The 19,302-nt window shown below is 36.2% G+C and overlaps 1 protein-coding gene across 2 annotated transcripts in view; it reads right to left on the bottom strand.

Annotated features, from left to right (window-relative positions):
• The window catches only part of LOC150108873 (serine/threonine-protein kinase unc-51-like), a 400,205-nt gene that overhangs the window by 194,838 nt on the left and 186,065 nt on the right, over positions 1–19,302 (bottom strand). For both annotated transcript variants that reach the window (XM_090410511.1, XM_090410519.1), the window contains exon 15: positions 9,224–9,575. In XM_090410511.1, coding sequence (XP_090266637.1) covers positions 9,224–9,575 — 352 coding nt within the window. The remainder of the gene's footprint in view (positions 1–9,223; positions 9,576–19,302) is intronic.

The following is a 19,302-nucleotide window of genomic DNA, read 5'->3' as shown; positions in this document are numbered from 1 at the left end:
CGAATCGCACTGAGGGTCGCCAAAGAAATGAAGCCACATACAATTGCTGAGACATTAGTGACGCATTTGCTATGGACATGGTTGAGTTGATGTGTGGTAAAGAAACAAAAGAGAAAATTGCACAAATACCATTATCAAATAATACAATTTGTGATCAGATTCGAGAAATGTCAGAAGACATACGTGTACAGGTAGTGGAGGAAATCGAGAAAAGTCCAGCAAGAATTGAGATTGGTGTCGAGGCTAGCTGGTGAACGGACGTGCTATCGAGAGCTCCTGAGAGATTTGTGTTTTTTGTTGATTTATTGATGTTTTGGATTCAATTTAATGGACTTAAGTGTGTAATTTTGGTATATTATTGGAGCTTTATTAGCGTGGTTAGTGTACTAAAGTGTTTTACAACATAATCTATGTCGGGAAGTCGCCACTAGATGAATTCGTAATGTGTAGTGTTCGTGCAAGCTCCAGATAAGATAAGTATCATTTTCAGTTATCGATACAAATTACTTAATATTGTGTAGTTTTGTTTTGTTTGCCTTGCGTATTTTAGTGCGCCTATTTTTGGTGTGTTATAACGTATAATTTGACAAAACACGTTGCAAATAAGTATGGCACCTGTGCGAAGGAAAATGGCGGCCAGTAATGAAGGTTCGCCATCGTTATCAAAGAACGGTAGCATAAAAGAAATGAGTCAGTGTACTAGCTGTGAAATGTACGCTTTGCGGAGTGCAGTCGGAGTGTGGTTAGATGATAATAAAGGATTGAATGTGTGTAGAAAATGTAGGGAGAATGAGGAATTGAAGTGTATTTCGGATCGTGAGTGTGATATTTTTGTCAACCTTCAGAATGAAGGAAATAGGGATATGACAAGAAACGGCAAGGTTGTACATGAAAATTGTGAGAGTGTGAATGTAGAAAGTGCGAATGATTGTATAAATGGTTTCTCAGAGAACAAAAAAGATGAGATAGATGCATTGAGTGAGATCGCGTTGTTGAATAGTGCGATAGAAAGAGCAAAACAGCAGCTAGAGTGCATGAACAAAAGTAGACTGAATGAACCAACCAATAATAAAAGGTATGACAGGAAAAATAGACGTATGAATGTGAACATGAACAAAATGAAGGATAGAGTGCTGTATGGAGCCTCGTACTAATGAGTCTCCATACAGCCTGAGTGTTAGAAGAGGATTTGACAAAATCGTACCAACCTGGTGCAACCATAAAGGACGTAACTGAGTCTATTAGAGAGCAAAAGGAAAGGGTGAAAGAAATGATTGTTGTGGCAGGTACGAATGATTTGAAAGGAGACAAAATGGAAATGATAGAAGACCTGAATGAATTGTTTGAGGTAGCAAAAGAAAAGAGTGAGAGAGTTAGAATGATTAGTCTTTTGCCACGGTATGACAGTGAAATGTTTAAAAGGAGGGCCATAATTACGAATGACTTTATGCGTGGGTTATGTATGACGAGTGTTGTGGAATTTGTGGATGTGTGGAGTGAGTTTGATGGGCGAAAGGATCTATATAAGATGGATGGCTTGCATTTGAATGGTTACGGTGTAAGAAGACTTGAGAAAGTGTTGCTGAATGTAGTGGATGTGCAAATTCAGGGAAACTAGATTTGTTAAGGGGCGGGAGTAGAGATACAGTCCTTATGGAGGCAGTTGAATGTAAGAATGAATATAATATGCCAGAGCAAATAAGGACAACAAATCTGAGTGGGATAGTTAATATAAGGCATCAAGGTAGGGTTGGGGCTAATGGGGATCTTAAATTCATGTACACTAATACTAGGAGTATTAGGAACAAGAAGGAAGAGTTTTTGGCCATGGTTGGCACTTCCAGACCACAGGTTATAGGTATTAGTGAAACATGGCTGACTGTAGATGATATAACTAGTGGGATTGAATGTGATGGGTATAGTGTGTTCAGGAATGACAGAGAGAATAAAATGGGGGGAGGAGTATTGTTGATGATAGCTGATGAGCTACAGCCAAGGAGAATAGAAGTTGAATTGCAGGGTAGAGAAAAGAGCACATTTGAGGCCATTTGGTGTGAGATTGTGGCTAGCAGAACTAAATATACAATTGGGTGTTGCTATAGACCAGGTGATGGAAAAGATGGTGGTGACAGTATGCACAAGCAAATAGAAGAAATGGGTGGAAGGAGGGTGATTATTATGGGAGATTTCAACTATGGTCGCATTGATTGGAGTGAGGAGAGGACACACGGGAGGAAGGAACTGGATTTTATGCGGTTATTAAGGGATAACTATCTGCGACAGCATGTAATGGAAAATACTAGGGGTCAGAGAGTGCTTGACCTAGTAATTACATCTGAGGATTTGGCTGTAACAAATATGACCACATTGTCACCAATCGGTGAGAGTGATCATAGGGTCTTAACTTGGGAGGTGGCTAAAGGTGTAGAATTTTCAATTAAGACAGGGTACATGTGGAATTATCGGGCTGGAAAGTATGACAAGCTTAGGAGTTTGATTGGTTCAGTGCCATGGCATGTACAACTGCAAGGACTAGAAGTTGATAGTGCATGGGAGGTAGTTAAGAAGTGCTTGCATGAAGCAATGGCTGACTGTATACCTAGAGTCCGAATAATAAATCAAGTAGGGGTTAAATGGATGAATAACACCATTAAGCTTGAGTTGCAAAAAAAGAAATAACTATGGAGGGAATTTAAGGAGAAGGGTGACCGGCAGGCACACGAACGGTATAAAGCGCAGGCCAGAAGGGTGACGAGTGTGGTAAGAAAAGCAAAAAAGGATTACGAAAGAACATTGGCCATGCAGGCTAAAGAGAATCCTAAATAGTTTTTTAGATATGTAGCAAGTAAAAGGAAAAATGTACATGGTAGATTGATTTTAAAGAATGCCGATGGTAGGGAGGTAACTGAATCAGTTGAGACAGTTGAGTTACTGAGTGAGCACTTTGCAAAAGTATATCATCCAGGTGGTGACATTGCAGAAACGAATAACCCAGTAGATTATACGGGAATTGTGGTTAATGAAGTGGAGGTCAGTAGTCTATTGCATAACCTCAATGTCAATACATCTGTGGGATTGGATGGTATACCAGCTCGTGTAGTACGAGAAGCAGCTAAAGAATTGTCAGTACCCTTGACCATTTTGTTTAATTTGAGTCTCGGGTCTGGGTTAGTCCCGAGCGGGTGGAAAGAGGGGAAAATAGTTCCACTGCATAAAGGTGGTTCCAAGACTGCTGTTGTAAATTACCGACCGATTAGCATATCAGGAATCATTGTCAAGGTCTTAGAGAAATTAGTCAAGAAAAGAATACAGGATTGGATAGATGAAAATGGGATATTGTATGGGGGACAACATGGTTTTGTGAAGGGTAGATCATGCCTCAGTAACTTGCTCACGTTTTATAACACAGTGACGGCTGAACTGGATAAGGGTAATGGGTTTACAGTGATACTACTGGACCTTGCCAAGGCCTTTCATAGGATACCACATGGAACTCTAATCAGTAAACTGGAGCAGATGGGTATAGATATAGGGTTGGTGAGATGGATAAGAGGGTGGCTGAAGGAGAGATATCAAAGAGTGGTTTATTCAGGAGTGGAGTCTAAAAGACGTGTGACTAGTGGAGTGCCACAGGGCTCCGTTCTTGGACCACTGCTTTTCAATTTGTTCATCAATGATATTGGAAAGGATCTGAGAGGAAGTGTTCACTTGTTTGCTGATGATGCAAAATTGGGTAGAGCAATTGTGAGTGCACAGGATGTCAAAATTTTACAGGATGATTTGGATAGTTTGGAGGACTGGGCTATGGATGAAAAAATGGATGTCAATTTAATGTGGCAAAGTGTAAGGTTATGCACTTTGGGGTGAAAAGAATAGCAGCAGTACATCGCATTGGTGGAACCATACTCCAGGAGATTGATGAGGCCAGGGATTTGGGAGTGTTGGTGGATAGGGAGTTGAAGTTTAGGGGATACATTGCAAAAGTAACTAAAACAGCTCACCAAATCACTTGGCTTCTGAAAAATACTTTAACATGCAGAGACGAACAAGTTGTTGTTCCTCTGTATCGAGCCTTGATAAGACCCCACTGGACTTCTGTGCCCAGCTATGGGCACCAGGGTTTCTTCGTGATGTGGAGGAAGTGGAGAAGGTCCAGAGACGAGTGACCAGGATGATAGCAGGTCTGTGGAATGAACCTTATGAGAATAGGTTAAAGATTTGTGGGTTGCAGAAATTGGACGATAGGTGAAGGAGGGGTGATATGATTGAGACATTCAAATTACTGAAGGGTTTTTATAAGACTGATCCAGAAGATATTTTTGAAAATATGACTGGTGGTGGGAGGACTAGGGGTCATGCATGGAAGCTGGGCAAGAGTGTGGTTGACAAGGGTGTTAGAGCTAGGTTCTTTACTTGGAGAGTCGTAAATGAGTGGAATAAGCTTCCAGAGTCTGTTGTGGGTGCTACGACCGTGAATGAGTTCAAGGCAAGGTATGATAGATACTGTGTGAATGTTGAATAGTTGTTCTTGACATGATGTTAGGGCCTCCCTCGATGAGTCTGTCGACTCCTTGGAGTTTCCCGGAACAATAATAATAATAATAATAATAATAATAATAATAATAATAATTAGTTTAAACTGTGCACAGCTTCATGTTTTTACTAGATATATACATCAGAATGAAATAAAAGAGGAATTTCTTTCTTGTAAACCCTTGAAAGAAACAACAAAGGCAGTGGACTTGATGAATTTGGTGAATGATTTTTTGATTCAAATGGCCTTTCATGGGAATTAGTAGAATCTATTTGTACTGACGGTTCTCCCGCTATGTTGGGGAAAAAATCAGGTTTCACGGCTTTAGTTAAGGAAATCAACCCAAATATTTTTACAAGTCATTGCATCCTTCACTGGTATGCTTTAGCATCTAAAACACTTCCACATAATTTGAAAGCCATTTTGGATGTTGTTGTTCAAGTCATGAATTTTATCAAAGCAAAAGCATTGAATCACCATGTGTTTAAATCTTTGTGCGAAGAGGTTGGAGCAGATCATATCGTACTGCTGCTTCATACAGAAGTACGATGGTTATCCAGAGGAAATATTTTAGGAAGGGTTTTCGAACTTAGAAATTTAATTGAATTTTTTTAGTCAAAAAAGAATCTGCTTTTGCTTCATATTTCAGAGATCCAAACTTTGAGATTTCTTTGGCTTATCTTTCCGATGTATTTGGAATTCTTAATTCTGTGAACATTTCACTGCAAGGTACAAATGTCATTCTCGCAGAGGTTGAAGAAAAGATACAATTGTTTCAAGAAAAATTGACTCTCTGGGAAAGAAGGGTGGAGTTAGGTAACTTTGCCAATTTCAAATTTCTTGATGAAATCACTTCAGATACGGCATATGAACAAAAACAGGAAGTTCGTGATAGCATTATATTGCATTTAAAAACTTTGAAAGAGGCACTTGCAAGAATAATTCATGACCAAATGAAGTCTGGATACGTAACCCTTTTCATATTGATTTAGAAAAAATCAGTGACAACGATCCAGTGAAAAACGAGCTAATTGATCTCGAAATAACAAGAAACTCCAAATTGAATTCCGATCAATTAAGTTATAAAATTTTTGGTGTACGCTTGGAGAAGCATATCCTGTTATTACCAAACATGCTTATACATGGCTATAATTCCATTTATAACAACTTATCTATGTGAATCAGGATTCTCAGTTCTGTTTTCAATAAAGTGCAAAACAAGAAGCAAACTGGAGCCGGAACATGATATGCAGGTATCTACTTCAAAAACTGTACCAAGAATAAAACTGCTGGTGGATAAGAAACAGAATCAAGGGTCTCACTAGTCGATTTTACTGCAGTTTAATAAAGATTTTACAATTTTATGATAATGTAATTGATTTATTTACCGAATAAAGCTTTTATGAAAACTTAATTATTGTTTATTCCTTATATTCTTTGAATCTGTATGGTAAACTTAAGAGTTTATTTCTTATTATAATGAATAGGGGTACCAGATAATTTATTAAAAGCCAAGGGGGGGGGGGGGGTACAGGGACCAAAAAGGTTGGGAACCCCTGTCCTAACCTCTATAATTGTTGATTTAATGTATTGACTTATGTCCTATCGGATGAAACGGAACCCCAGTAGAGGGATGACTGTATATGTGTGTGTATATATATATACAGAATGAAAAGAGTATATGATATAATGATGCCCAGATATTGGTGGAGGAACCTGAAAAGAGAAAGTCATGTGCAGAAATATGCAATGAATTGCCAGAGGAAAAAAAACTGGTCAACTAAGTGCCGAGCTTCTATGTCCTTGAAATGTGGAAAGCAACAGCATATATTACTCCAAACTTTTCCATGGTAAATGCTATAAATAAATAATTTCTAATTTCTCTTCTGACTAAGTTTGAAATCAGCACATTTTTAATCTGCTAGCTCTTTTTATTCTGATTGCCCATACAGGCAATCACAGCAAACCTGAATATCTAACAATCTTTTGATATTCCTTAGAGCTCCTCAATATTTCAACTACTTGATTATTTAAGAAGATGATATAAATATCAAAGAAGAAAGCAACTTTATTTCATTAATAAATCTTCTTCTTCTTTGGCACTACAGCCACATGTAAGGCCTTGGCCTCCCATTTTTTGGGTTTCATAACTCATTACGAAGTGGGGTCATTACCCTCACACTCAACCACGTGTAATTGTCTGCGAAGTGTTGTGTTCTTAAGACCAGTTTGCCTGCTTTGCGGGGAAAAAAAACCCCCAAATAAACTGGGGAGAAAAATCCTGCAGTCCACGCCCAAGACCTGCTAACTTGGCTATGTCTGAGAAAGATCCTTGGCTTCTCACATCAGCGACAAGAATTGAACGCAGGACACTCCTTTCCCAGGGATATGGTTGCGGAGCTCGTAACCACTTGGCCAACCACATGAACATTCCATTAATAAATACATAATAAATAAATCTGCTAATGCCTTTTATTCCCCTTATATTTCATTAATGAATTACCATATTATCTGTTAATGAGAAATAACTTCTGCCTTACAAATTAGGCAGTTGTACAGTAGAATTAAAATTTGTAATATACATATATATTTTTTAATAATTGTGAATACTGTTGATCCTATTTCATATCAGTGATGGATTCTGGTTAAATTGACAAAGAAATCACAGACCACCTTGCATTTCAAAATGGTGTTCTTGTATAATAACAGTTATACTCTAGATATAATTTTGTTTTTCTTAATTCTGGCATAAAACAATCCAAGTGAAACCAAAATTGAAATGACTCAATGAACTTAACAGAAATCCTAAACATACATAAAATTTCATCCAGAATGGAATTGAATGAAGAAGATGCATAAGAAAAAGATGGCGTGAAAGGAATATTATGAGAATGCTAGCTTTTTCTCTTAGAGAGCAGTGAGTGAGCAAAACAGTTTGCCTGCTGAAGTAGTGAGCGAATCTTCCTGTATTTCCTTCACTTTTAACTGCTGACTTACAACTTAAATATATGAATTGTGTATAGTGTTTCATTTACCACATCTACCTAGTCTAGCCATAAATACTGTTACAACTTAACATAATGCACAAACCTTTAATCTATGAGTAAATCCTTTATAGCTTTCAGTACGTACAAACCCCACGTATGTGCATATAGTAGCACTCAATTTGATGTCCCCCTTTTGCCTTCACGCATGCCCAAAGTCTATTGAGGCCACATATTAATGGCAGCATGCACAACATCTAATGGAAATGCTGGCACCACTTATTTCATATCCACCTTTAGGTTGGTGATGCTGGAGTATCGCTTCTTGCTGCCTACTCTCTCTCAAGCTCTGATCACAATTTGAAGTCCAATGGATTCAGATCGGGACTTCTGATGCCAATCAGATGGTGATATGTGGTTGGGCACATTGCCTACAATCACTCTTGTGGGAATCCTTGCCTTGTGTGCAGTACTGGAGTCCTGTTGGAGGGTCCGCTGCCCACCATGAAACAAGGCATTGTTCAGGGCCATACCACAGGTTCCAGCAAGGTGTTTAATACACTGCGAGGTGGGGTTTTTAGAAAAGGGTCAAAACCCTTTTCTCAAAGAAATACAACTTGCATACCCTCTATTAAGTCATCCTGGCAAAACCATCCATGATGCTGGATGATGACCATCTCAATCTTGGCTGCTATGGCACATGCTGTGCACCCATCAGAGGTATATACCCAATACATTTTGGCAGTTTTGATTCTTAAATGGTGAATCTTAAATCTTAAAGAAGAATGTAAGAATTCTTAAATCTTCTCCTCTGTGAAGAGAATATCTTTGTGCCTGTTGTTTGCATACTGCTGGAGAAGTGCCTTTGATTTTATCACCCTCTGCCGCATAAGTTGTGGTGTTAGGAAGTGTCCAGTAGAACAACTATAGGTTCTCGCCTCAGATCATCAGTTAGTCCATATGATCATTATTCTCTGCAAAATGTTCATCTCTTTCTTGCACAACATCACTTTCTGCATTCTCACAGGCTTACGGCAGAGGCATGTCTTCACAGCCCTCACAAGTTACTGTATCCTAACAAAGCATGGTTGACCTGTTCATTGGCGATAAGATATGTCTTCTGTATTTTAATAACAGTTAATAGTCTGATACACAAACATTCTACTGATCCTGAGTGTTAAAATAACAGGTGGCTGCATTCCAACCTTGTGAAGTGCTATTACAACTACACAGTTCTCAAATTCTCCCCACTGCATGTTAACCTGTACAACTAGACAAGTCTCTCTCTCTACTGATAATCATGCAAATGTTGGCTGTGCAAAAACCCAGTTTCATAGAATTCTGTGGGCAGCATAGGGGGGGACAGAAGTTGTAACAGCATTTATGGCAAGACTGTGTACAAAATCTACGTGCAGATCCTTATCATACTCCCATGATTTCTCTTTAGGGAAAGGCTATTTATTCTTTCCCTATTCATTATCAACTCTTAAGATTAGATGTAAAATTAAGCCAAGGTAGTATGAAACCCAATTGAAACTTTTGTATTTGCAAATTAGAAATTTGCTTCAAACTTAAATGGCTGTAAAGGAATTTGATCTGGCTAATTTTAAACTTAAACTTTAAACTTAACTCCACTACATTTTGAAGTACTTCGTACTATATTTAAAATCAATTTAATAATAAGTTATCAATAAAATATATTAACCTTTGATGTTAATGGAGATAATGATAGAGGAGGAGATACTGTCTGGCTTCCTCCCACAATGGATCGAGGTGATGATGAAGGGGAATCTTGTAAGCTTCGCTGAATTTGCTCATATGCTTCCTTTTGAGATGGCACAGGAATAGGTTCTGAATGATGGTAGGACATAACTGTAGTTGTAACTGGAGCACTTTTATTACTAGTTGTAGTTACTGGTAAAGTGGATGGCCTTGATGAAGCTTCATATGTTCTGACAGGAGTATATGCTGCACCAACTTTGGTCAAATTAATATTTACATTATCTCCAACAAATTTTTTAGGTGAATTATTACTAACTGGAATCTTCGATGGCGAGCTAAAAATATAAATTTACTAAATAAAATACTTCTGTTCCATTCTACTAAATATACATACACGAAGCATATTCTTAAATACCTTCAAATATCCTTCTACAAGTGGCAAGTGATGTGAGCTAAATGTTTCAAAAAGAATACACTGCTATAAAATTTTGATGGAAACATATGTATACCTGTATCAGCATGTGTTGTTGACTGCTATAGACATTGGGAAGTTCACACAGTTTGCTTGTGGATATTAATAAACTGTGAACTTTCCAATGTCCATAGCAGTGAACAATATGAAAAGACAGAAGATGACAAAATAGTCAGGAAATAATCTGGTATGCACGAAAAGCTGACAGATGGGGTCAACAAACCGTATACACAATAATTATACCATTAATGAAGGTTATAGGGTTTGTTGAGTCCATAAATGCTCTATCCTGTAATTTCCTATGAATGCAACAGAATGGATTTGGAATAAGGTGGAATGTAGACAATGCATCAAAAAGAAGCTAATAAACTTATTTTTATCTTAAACTTATCCGTGTCTCCTGCAATACTCCAAGTACTTGGAGCACACATTTCTGACTTGTGCTGCAAACAATTGCACAATATATACCACTGACACTTCCTCTAGCACTTGTGACTAAACATGAAGCCATGAACGCTTTTATACAATGAAATCTGTGGTGAATTCATCACTAAAAAACACACATACTAACCATAGTGATAAGTTTTAATATGTAAATATTTCATCCCAAATATCTTGGGACATCCTCAGTACAGTAATTCAAACAATATTAAGAATAAGATACAGTTAGGGTGCATAATTACAATGGAATCTCAATATGCATGCAATAACGTGTTCTAGAAGTAAATTAAAAGATAGCTGAACAAAAAAAAATAAAAATAAAAAAACATATATAAAGAGATTATTTTACAATTTTGTATGACAATTTCCCATACTTCAGGAATAGTAAGAACGTCATTGCGGTTTAAATTTGGTCTGACTTTATGTTATTCCTAGTATTGTTTGAATTACTGTACTGAGGATGTCCCAAAATACTTGAGATGAAATATTTATGTATTAAAACTTATTACTATGGTTAGTATGTGTGTTTTTTAGTGAAGAAGGCATGAACATTACTGGCATCTACACTGTACAGACAAGAAACACACAGAATATGTAACATCCTCTTCACTGCTGCTCCGTAACAACTTTAAAAGTTGTAAATGACATAAGAGGAAATCATATCAGTCAGTCCAAGCAATACCTTATACAAAACTTATGTAGGAAGTTACAGAACTGAACTGTTGCTTGAATATCCAACCACAAAGAAGACACTATTTAATGAAGTGTAGAATGGAATCCAAATGGTGCTCTCCTCAGAAATGGCAAACATAACATGAACTCTTTTGTGCACCTGACAAGGCACTGAGAACTGGGTGTCCTTCACATATCAAGAGAGATAATCTTCCTTTCTTGTTATCTGACAGTTTTCTTAACAGAAAACTGTCATATGTTTTATAATCCATTTTTATCCTTTTAATATGTATTTATAAAATATAAGGTTTGTTGTCCCAGTTTTCCAAATATATATATATATATATATATATTAAAATAGATATTTAATGACTTTAAACCGAGATAAAATTAAAACTTAATATTTTATCTCGGTTTAAAGTCATTAAATATCTATTTTTAAAATGTACCATAACAACCGAGTAGAAGCTCAGGAATACACACACATATATATATACACATACATACATATAGTGTTGGATTCTGAATGAAGAAAAATTAAAATTATTAATACTCCCTTCAGAATACAACATAATCCACCATATCACAAGGCTACATTTGTAGATATTATTTAATGTAAATCTCTTGTTATAAACTATGATTCATATAATACCTTTTAGTTTTTTTTTTAATTATTTAATCTAAGATATGTATAAATATTGGAAAGAACTCTGTATAAAAATAACGTCCAGATTATTTTATTTATTCCTATATTAATAGTAGAAAAATTTGTGTTCATCTTATTTAATTGTATATTATTTGAATTGAAAAATATCATTTTATTTTATTTCTGTATGTAAAGGTAAAATGTTATGTAATGCTTATGTACTACTCTAATTGTTGTCATGGAGACAGAGTTAAAAGTAGAAAGCACGAGCATGGTAGCGCGCGAGTTTGGGACGTGAGATGGAATTGATATAAGCTAGACAGTGAGAACAAGTTTTAGCGGGAAAAAGGAGTGAAGGTATATAAACGGAAAGCCAGAGTAAACAAAGGAGTCGGAGAGTCGAGTAGTCAGGAGTCAGAGAGCAGTCAGCACTAGAACTGGGGAACTAGGGACTGAGTGCAGTTAGTACACTCAGCACACAGTAACAGCACTCAGAACAGCACAATAGAGATGAGGAAATTGTTTATTAGCAGCACAGAGTTAAGTAAGATGTTGTAGTAATAAGAATTAAGTGCTGTCGTTAGATTATGAAGGATCAAGATATAAATGAACTACTCAGAATATAGATATGGAATTCTGAAGTTAATGCTGAATTCCAGAGCTTCCAAGGAAGATTAGTGGAAAGCTGATTCTATTGCAAAGTAGTATATGAGGAATAAGTGAATTTTCTAGTGCAAGTGTGTCTGCATTTGTAATGTGCTCAGATTAATGATTAAATTATTTTAAAAAAGATTACTTTTGAAATGTGTAGCTCCAGTGTGATAGTTAACTAAAGTTTTAAGTGTGCCTCAATAAATAATATGTGCAAGGATTTATTCTGGTAAGAACAGTTGTACTTTATAGCATTTTAGAGTGAAGTTATAAGAATTAACTCCTCCTGTTAAATCCTAACATTAACTGTGGTGCTTATGCTGAAATTAACCGAAGCTAGAAGATTAATAGTCTTCCCCACTTAAAGTGATAACTACCTCTTGACTGAACTATGTGATTTCTGACTAAAGGATAATTAGAGAATACAATTGTTAAAATATTTGCTGTGAATTTCAGTGATATTGAACTTTAGAACTATCTTTGTCTGTTAGGGAGAAATCAGATTTTGAAGACTCAATGTTTAATACCAAGAGTTGAGTGAATGTTATGAGTTGTTGAACAGAGTTATTTTTGCATTATCTTGTATCCAAAGTATGCTTATGTTTATATTAATAACCCTGCATTAAATGTTTTGTTTTATTGATTTCAATTTTTTGTTTTGTTTGTTTGCCTGATTGTTAGCCTGATTCTTTTTCACTGCACCGTTCATAAAATTACTGGACCTAGCGGGAACCTTAAATGTTGATGTTAAACTCGGTGTTAAAATCTATATAAAAAAATTAGACTGCTAAAGTTAATTAATATTTGATTCCACTATTTTGCATAGACTAATCTGAATTTAGGGTGGTGCAGTATAATAGAAATTTCCCTATATTTGGCTTAGTAATCAACATACAATTAATTAACTTTAATAAGAACAACGTTAAAACAAGATGGTGGATCAAAAGACAGGATGTACTATTACTACTATGGCAGGACAATCCAACAACAGTAACCCAATAGATGAAAACTAATTTAAACTACAGAACTGTGGATGGATTGGCAGAAGGTTGAAGTAAGAAAATAAGTGATATATGTTACCATTAGATTTAAAGATCTGCAGACTGTATATACTCTAGGAAATACATAAGATGGAAGATAAGACAACAACAACAGAAGGAATAAATAAAGAAGAAAAAAAATTTTCTGTGTTTGGAATTGAACTGTCGAGTACTGTACAGCTGCAGTACATGTTTAAGAGATTTAAGACAATGGTAGAGATATTTCCAATACTAATTCTGATATATACAGCAAACATTGAAATAATTAAAATCCAAAGCAGGAACTGAATGTCAGTGATCAGATTTTAAGAACAAGAGCACCACCTGAAATCTGAAAACAGCATTTAATGTTTAGGTGGATTTGTGACTCCCTATTGCAATTAACAGTTATAGGTAAAGTTATTAATATTTATTAAGATTTATGGTTAAAGTTATTCGAAAGGAATCTAATTTTTCCAGGAATTTTCATATTGCCAAAAGTAAGATTGGAAGGAAAAAAAAAGGGTCTTTTTTTGAAAGAAATAAAATATGATTGAGCTCACTAGAATTGAAATCAATAAGGTTACTAAAATCCCATTGAAAGAGGGTTTACAGAGCAGAATTTAAAGTTGAAAAAGTCAAAATTCTGGAGGTTTTGCTGAATTGAGTGATTCAAGATTGGCCCAAAAAAGGAAGAGGAGTGTATCCTGCCATCAATAAAACTGTGAATTGGATTTGATCCACTGAAGAAGGGCAACAAAAAGGAAATACAGAATAGTTGTAAGAAAGAGCCCTGTGGAATCCCAACATTAGCAGCACAATTGCATATTGTTTTCAAGTTCAGTGACATTCTTTAGTGGCCATCTATAATATAAATAATGTCTGACCAGGGAGAAAGCTGGCAATTCAGTTTCAGAGAACACACTATATGATGGGAGATTACTTAATAGGACTTTGTGTCAAACACAATCAAATACTTCAAAAGATACCAAGAACAACTACTTGAGATTTCCACAAACTTATCCATGTCATCATGCTGGCCTGGTTGGCTGAGTGGTTAGCGTATCCACTCTCTAGCGGAAAGGCTGCGGGTTCGAATCCTGCCGTGGGCATGGGTATTTGTGATGGTCTGTGAAAATACTAATGGTGGTGGGCGGTAGATGGCATTGGTGTAGTGGGTGAAGTGAGTGGTGGAGACAGAGAGGTGTAAAGTAGGTGCCCTCCCTCTATGAGTCTTTGGACTCCCTGGAGGATTCATATAATAATAATTTTTTAAAAGGCAGGCATTATAAGAGGATTTCATGTTCACAGAAAGTGAGAGAATCCTTACTAGTGATTGTTTATTAATTAATTGAAAGGTTTCAGAGTATACAGAATCAATTATTAATATTTTTTCCATTACTTCAGAAAGAAGAACGAAACTGGTTGGGAACTTGATGGTAAAGATTCACTACCCTTATTAGGAATGGGTTGAATTGGGTTAATTTCAAAGTTGTAAGACAGATATCAAGTGGAATGGGAAAGAATATAAAAGGAAACACAGTACAGAAACCAATGCTGGAGAACAAGATTCATCAAATCTTTTCTGGCATATCAAATGGGATTTGCAATATATATAAATGAAAAAAAATAATATTTACAAAAATCAAACATGCAAGAATTGAAGAAATATAAAAAACAAGGAGATCAGCTTTTTCCTGAATAACAAAGCCACAGAACTATCTGAGTGAATTAGATGTAGAAGTCAGACAAAATTCGTGTCAGACAAAAATCGACAAAAGTCGATTGCTTGGTAATGAAATAGAAAGCAAAAATGCCATTTAAACCTGTTGCAAGTGTTCATTTTAGTCTATTTCAAAATCAGTTTTTGACATGCTGTTAATATGCATGAAACTATTTTGCACATTAGAAGATGAAAGCCAACTGCAATATGTTTTGTTCTTCTCTAGTGCATGTCTTGGAATACTTTCTGGAGAACAGGGACATGTGTTCAGTGCAAATATTGGATCAGATGACTGAAATAATCCAACTAAGGAAACAAAACATAAAACTACAAAGCTTGTACCACTAAGCATTCTTATATTGTCAGTCAACATAAATGTGTGTGTGTGTGTGTGTGTGTGTGTTTATTTCTGGATGGGAGAATCAAAAAAGGTTGAACCGTGGTCTGAAATTTCTATGGTCATGAGTGAGGAAGGGATCAAGAGTGCTTGAACTCCTTCTCCCTCAGGGGAGATCAGGAGGTGGTTATTAGGTTACCTAGCACATAAACAATTTGTGTGAGATAGCAGGTAACAGTAAATGCCTTGGCATCTATACCTTCTGGGATAGCATAGTTGAAACCTTTGTGATAAAAAGAATCAAAAGATGTGAAACTGGCATGTTCATCATATTCATGGCATTACTGACATGAATATGATTGAAGGAGCTTAAATTTGATTTTATGTTAGGAAAAGTAGGTGCAGTTTTGCAGATGAAAAATGGAAATCAATATTTTTGAGGATAGACAGAATTAAATCAATATATATCATCATTATCATCAGCAATTTTCTGATATGTACCCTTAAGGGGTATTCAGGCTCTAGAGTAGGTGCCCTCCCTCGATGAGTCATTGGACTTCTTGGAGGTGTCATGTAATAATAATAATAATAATAATAACACTACATGATTAAGTATACATTATTATTAATCTCCTATCAACAATTTTCCTAAAAATTAGTCTATTACCTGTCAGCACTCGACTATCATCACATTTAACATTTCTTGCCTCTAATGCACTTTCCTGAATCAATCTACCTAGACATTGGTTTTCCTCTGGGCCTGTTTCCTGCCATTATGGCATCAAACCCTGCTTTGCTAACTGTTTTTTCTCCATTCTGCTTAAGTGGTCGCACCCTTAGATTATCTCAAATTCCTTTCTAATATCTTCATTTTTAATATGATTCTGCAATTGATGCCATCAGTTCACTCCTCTAATATTTATCAAAATGTTCATATCTGTGGTTACTAGTTGTTGATCAAGTGCTTTATTTGTAACACAGCTCTCAGATCAATTACTTAAAACTGGTTTGAAAACTGTATAGTATACTGCTAGTTTAGTGTTTTGGCTAATTTCTCTCTTATTCCACATAATTTATTCAACTGGCTCCCCACCATGCCAGCTTTGCTTATTGTATTATCTATTTCCAAATTTAATTTGTCATCTTCACTAAAAACTGTGCCTAAATTAGTTGAAATATTTTACTTGCTCTAGGTCTCCAGTGAGAAAGCACCTGGAGTTTTCCATGTAACTGCATATTTTCACAGTTTTTGTCTTTTTATTGCAGATTTTGATGCCAAATTTGTTACAGCTGTAATGCACGTGTGTGTGTGTGTGTGTGTATCATAAAGTACAACAACATCTGCATAAAGCAAAGAGATAAGTTTGATATCTCCAATTTTAATATTAGGTCTAATGTGACTTTCTTCCATAATGCAATCCATATAGATGATGAATATGAGTAGAGATGATGTGCATCCTTGTCTTACTCCTGATTTGACATCAAAGCATCTTCCTGCATTTCCTTCAATTCCAACTGCTGACTCACAATACAAATAGACATAACGTATTACTTTGTATAATATTCCATTTATTCCATATAATTTTAGTGTTTTGAAAAGGTTTTCGGTTAGGCACCTTGTAATATGGCTTTTCCAGATCTACCAAATTTAATCTGTAAAAGGAATCAGAGATGATAAAGGTCACATGAAAATTATAGATAAGGATATCTTAGTTGTCAGGAGTAATTACTTTGAATGTTTGTTAAATGAACAAGGACTGAGAGAATAGTAGTAGAAAAGTTTCAGGAGGCATGCAAACAGGAATATAATCAATAGTTGAGGTTAAAAAAAAAAAAAAAAACATCAAAAACTTGAAATGTGGAAAGGCAACTGGAGTAGATGATATTTAACCAGAAATGTTCAAATGTGGAGTTATCAAAGTTTTGCAGTGGCTTGAATAATTCAGAAAGCCTGATCAGAAGGTCAAATTAGAGAAGATTGGAGTAGAGCTCTTATAGTTCTCATCTATAAGAAAGGAAATAAAGCTGAATGTGATAATTAAAAAATTGTGGAAGAAAAACTTGCAGAAGAACAAGCTGGGTTAAGGCCAAATGCATATACATTTGCGAAGTAAATATGGAAGGGTTTGGGAAGTTTCTTTTTTCTGCAAGTCAATTATTTCTCTTTGCTGGAATTTTCATTACTATTTAATCACCCAAATGGCCAAACAGATAAAATAGACTACTCGGAAAGAAGTCAACAGACACCTCCATGGGCAAGGTGCATTGTGGCATGTAATGAGTCATGTGTTTGTAGCGAGTATAAATTGGAGGAGTGTGAGGCTCCCAAGTCAATTCAACTGTACCTGGGTGAAATGGCTGCAAGAAGGGAAATGATTGAGTTTGAAAGAGGCTTGTGATAAGATGCCATTTTGCAGGTCTGTCTGTTCGACAAATTGGGCAATCCTAGGTCAACAAACAGTGATACCCTGAGATGGAAGAACAGGAGCAAACTGCAAGTGCTACCCATGGTGGACAACCGAACACACTCGCTGAACATGACTGTAGGGTGTTATGAAGGAAAATATGTAAAAATCGCTATTTGTCAGCCTACCCATTGAATGTAGAGTTCCGAACATTGACCGGAACACAAATCTGAACAAAAATATTCAGAGTTGAGGCTCACAACACGGGTTTCCCAAATAGGAATGCAATATGCAAGCCCCACATTACTCAAATCAATATGCAGCATCATTTTTAGTGCAAAGAGTGTGTATGGTGGGACATGAAAACTTGGAAAGCCGTGTTGCAGATGTTGGTGAATGTCTCTTACCAGAGTGCATAATCCAAACCATGAAATTCAGAGGTTGTCGTGTAATGATTTGACACTGTTTTTCCTGGTTTTGCCTTGGAACTCTGTTTGTGGTGCCACAAACACCGACCTCCAAAAGTTATCTGAACATTCTGAACAATACAATATTTCCTATGTTTCTACAGACATGACCATTGTCTCTTTCAGCAAGACAATGCACCGTGTCATAAGGCTGCTGATGTAAATGCATGGGTTGTGGACATGAACATCACTACATTTAATTTGCCTCCTCAGAGTACTAATTTCAACCCTACTAAACATCTGTGGGATGAACTGGAGCATCGAGTGAAGTTAAGGGATGTCTGTCCCAAACTCCCCACTGATCACTACGTATGTTTGTATCCACAAACTGGGATTACTGCAGTCAATGCAGTGAAAGGAGATCCTACATCTCATCAAGCTGGATACAATGGCTGTGAGTTCCTAACACTGTGGTGTCTGGTAACTTCTTTCCAAGCAGTGTATATCAAAAATATATGCTTTGTATCCATATTATTTCTATAATATCCAAAAGTTATATTAACTTCAAAAGAATTTGAATCCATGTAATTATGGACATATCCGCGGGTGGTTTGAAAAGTTCTCAGCCTAACAATGAAAAAACAAATTTCAAATTTCAAAATTATTTTTATTTTTTTAAACATAATCTCCCTTAAGACTAATGCAATTATTCCAGTGATGCATCAGCACCATTATCCCATCCCTGTAGTAGTTCTCAGTAATATCTGCAAAATACTCCTCTATAGCTGCAATCACCTCTTGATTCAAAGAAAAATGTTGACCAGCAAGGAAGAGTTTTAGTTTTGGGAAGAGATAGAAGTCAGATGGAGCCACATCTAGGGAATAGGATGGATGCTCCAACAATTCATAGTGCAGATCCCTTAATTTTCACATTGCCAAAACACCTTTGTGGGAAGGTGCATTCCTGATGAAAGATGATTTTTTTCTTCTGCAAACCGTGTCTTTTCCACCTTCTGTCCACTGTTTTGACTGCTGTTTGGATTCTGGTGTGTAATGGTGAATCCAAGTCTCATCCAAGCACTGTTCAGAGATTTTTATGCGAGTGCATTTTGATCTGCATGGCACCCATCTTGCACAAAGTTTCTTTATTTGCAATTCTTCATGCAAAATGTATCCTACATGTTCTTTTGAAATACCTATAGTCTCAGCAATTTCATGCACTTTAACTCGCCGGTCATCCAATACCATATTGTGCCATGATCAATGATTTCTGGTGTTGTTACACTTTT

This window comes from Typopeltis vanoorti, chromosome 2, assembly GCF_054136105.1.
Source record: "Typopeltis vanoorti isolate ZY-2024b chromosome 2, IOZ_Tvanoo_1.0, whole genome shotgun sequence".
NCBI classification, from domain to species: Eukaryota; Metazoa; Arthropoda; class Arachnida; order Uropygi; family Thelyphonidae; genus Typopeltis; species Typopeltis vanoorti.
This window is presented reverse-complemented; position numbering and strand designations above follow the sequence as displayed.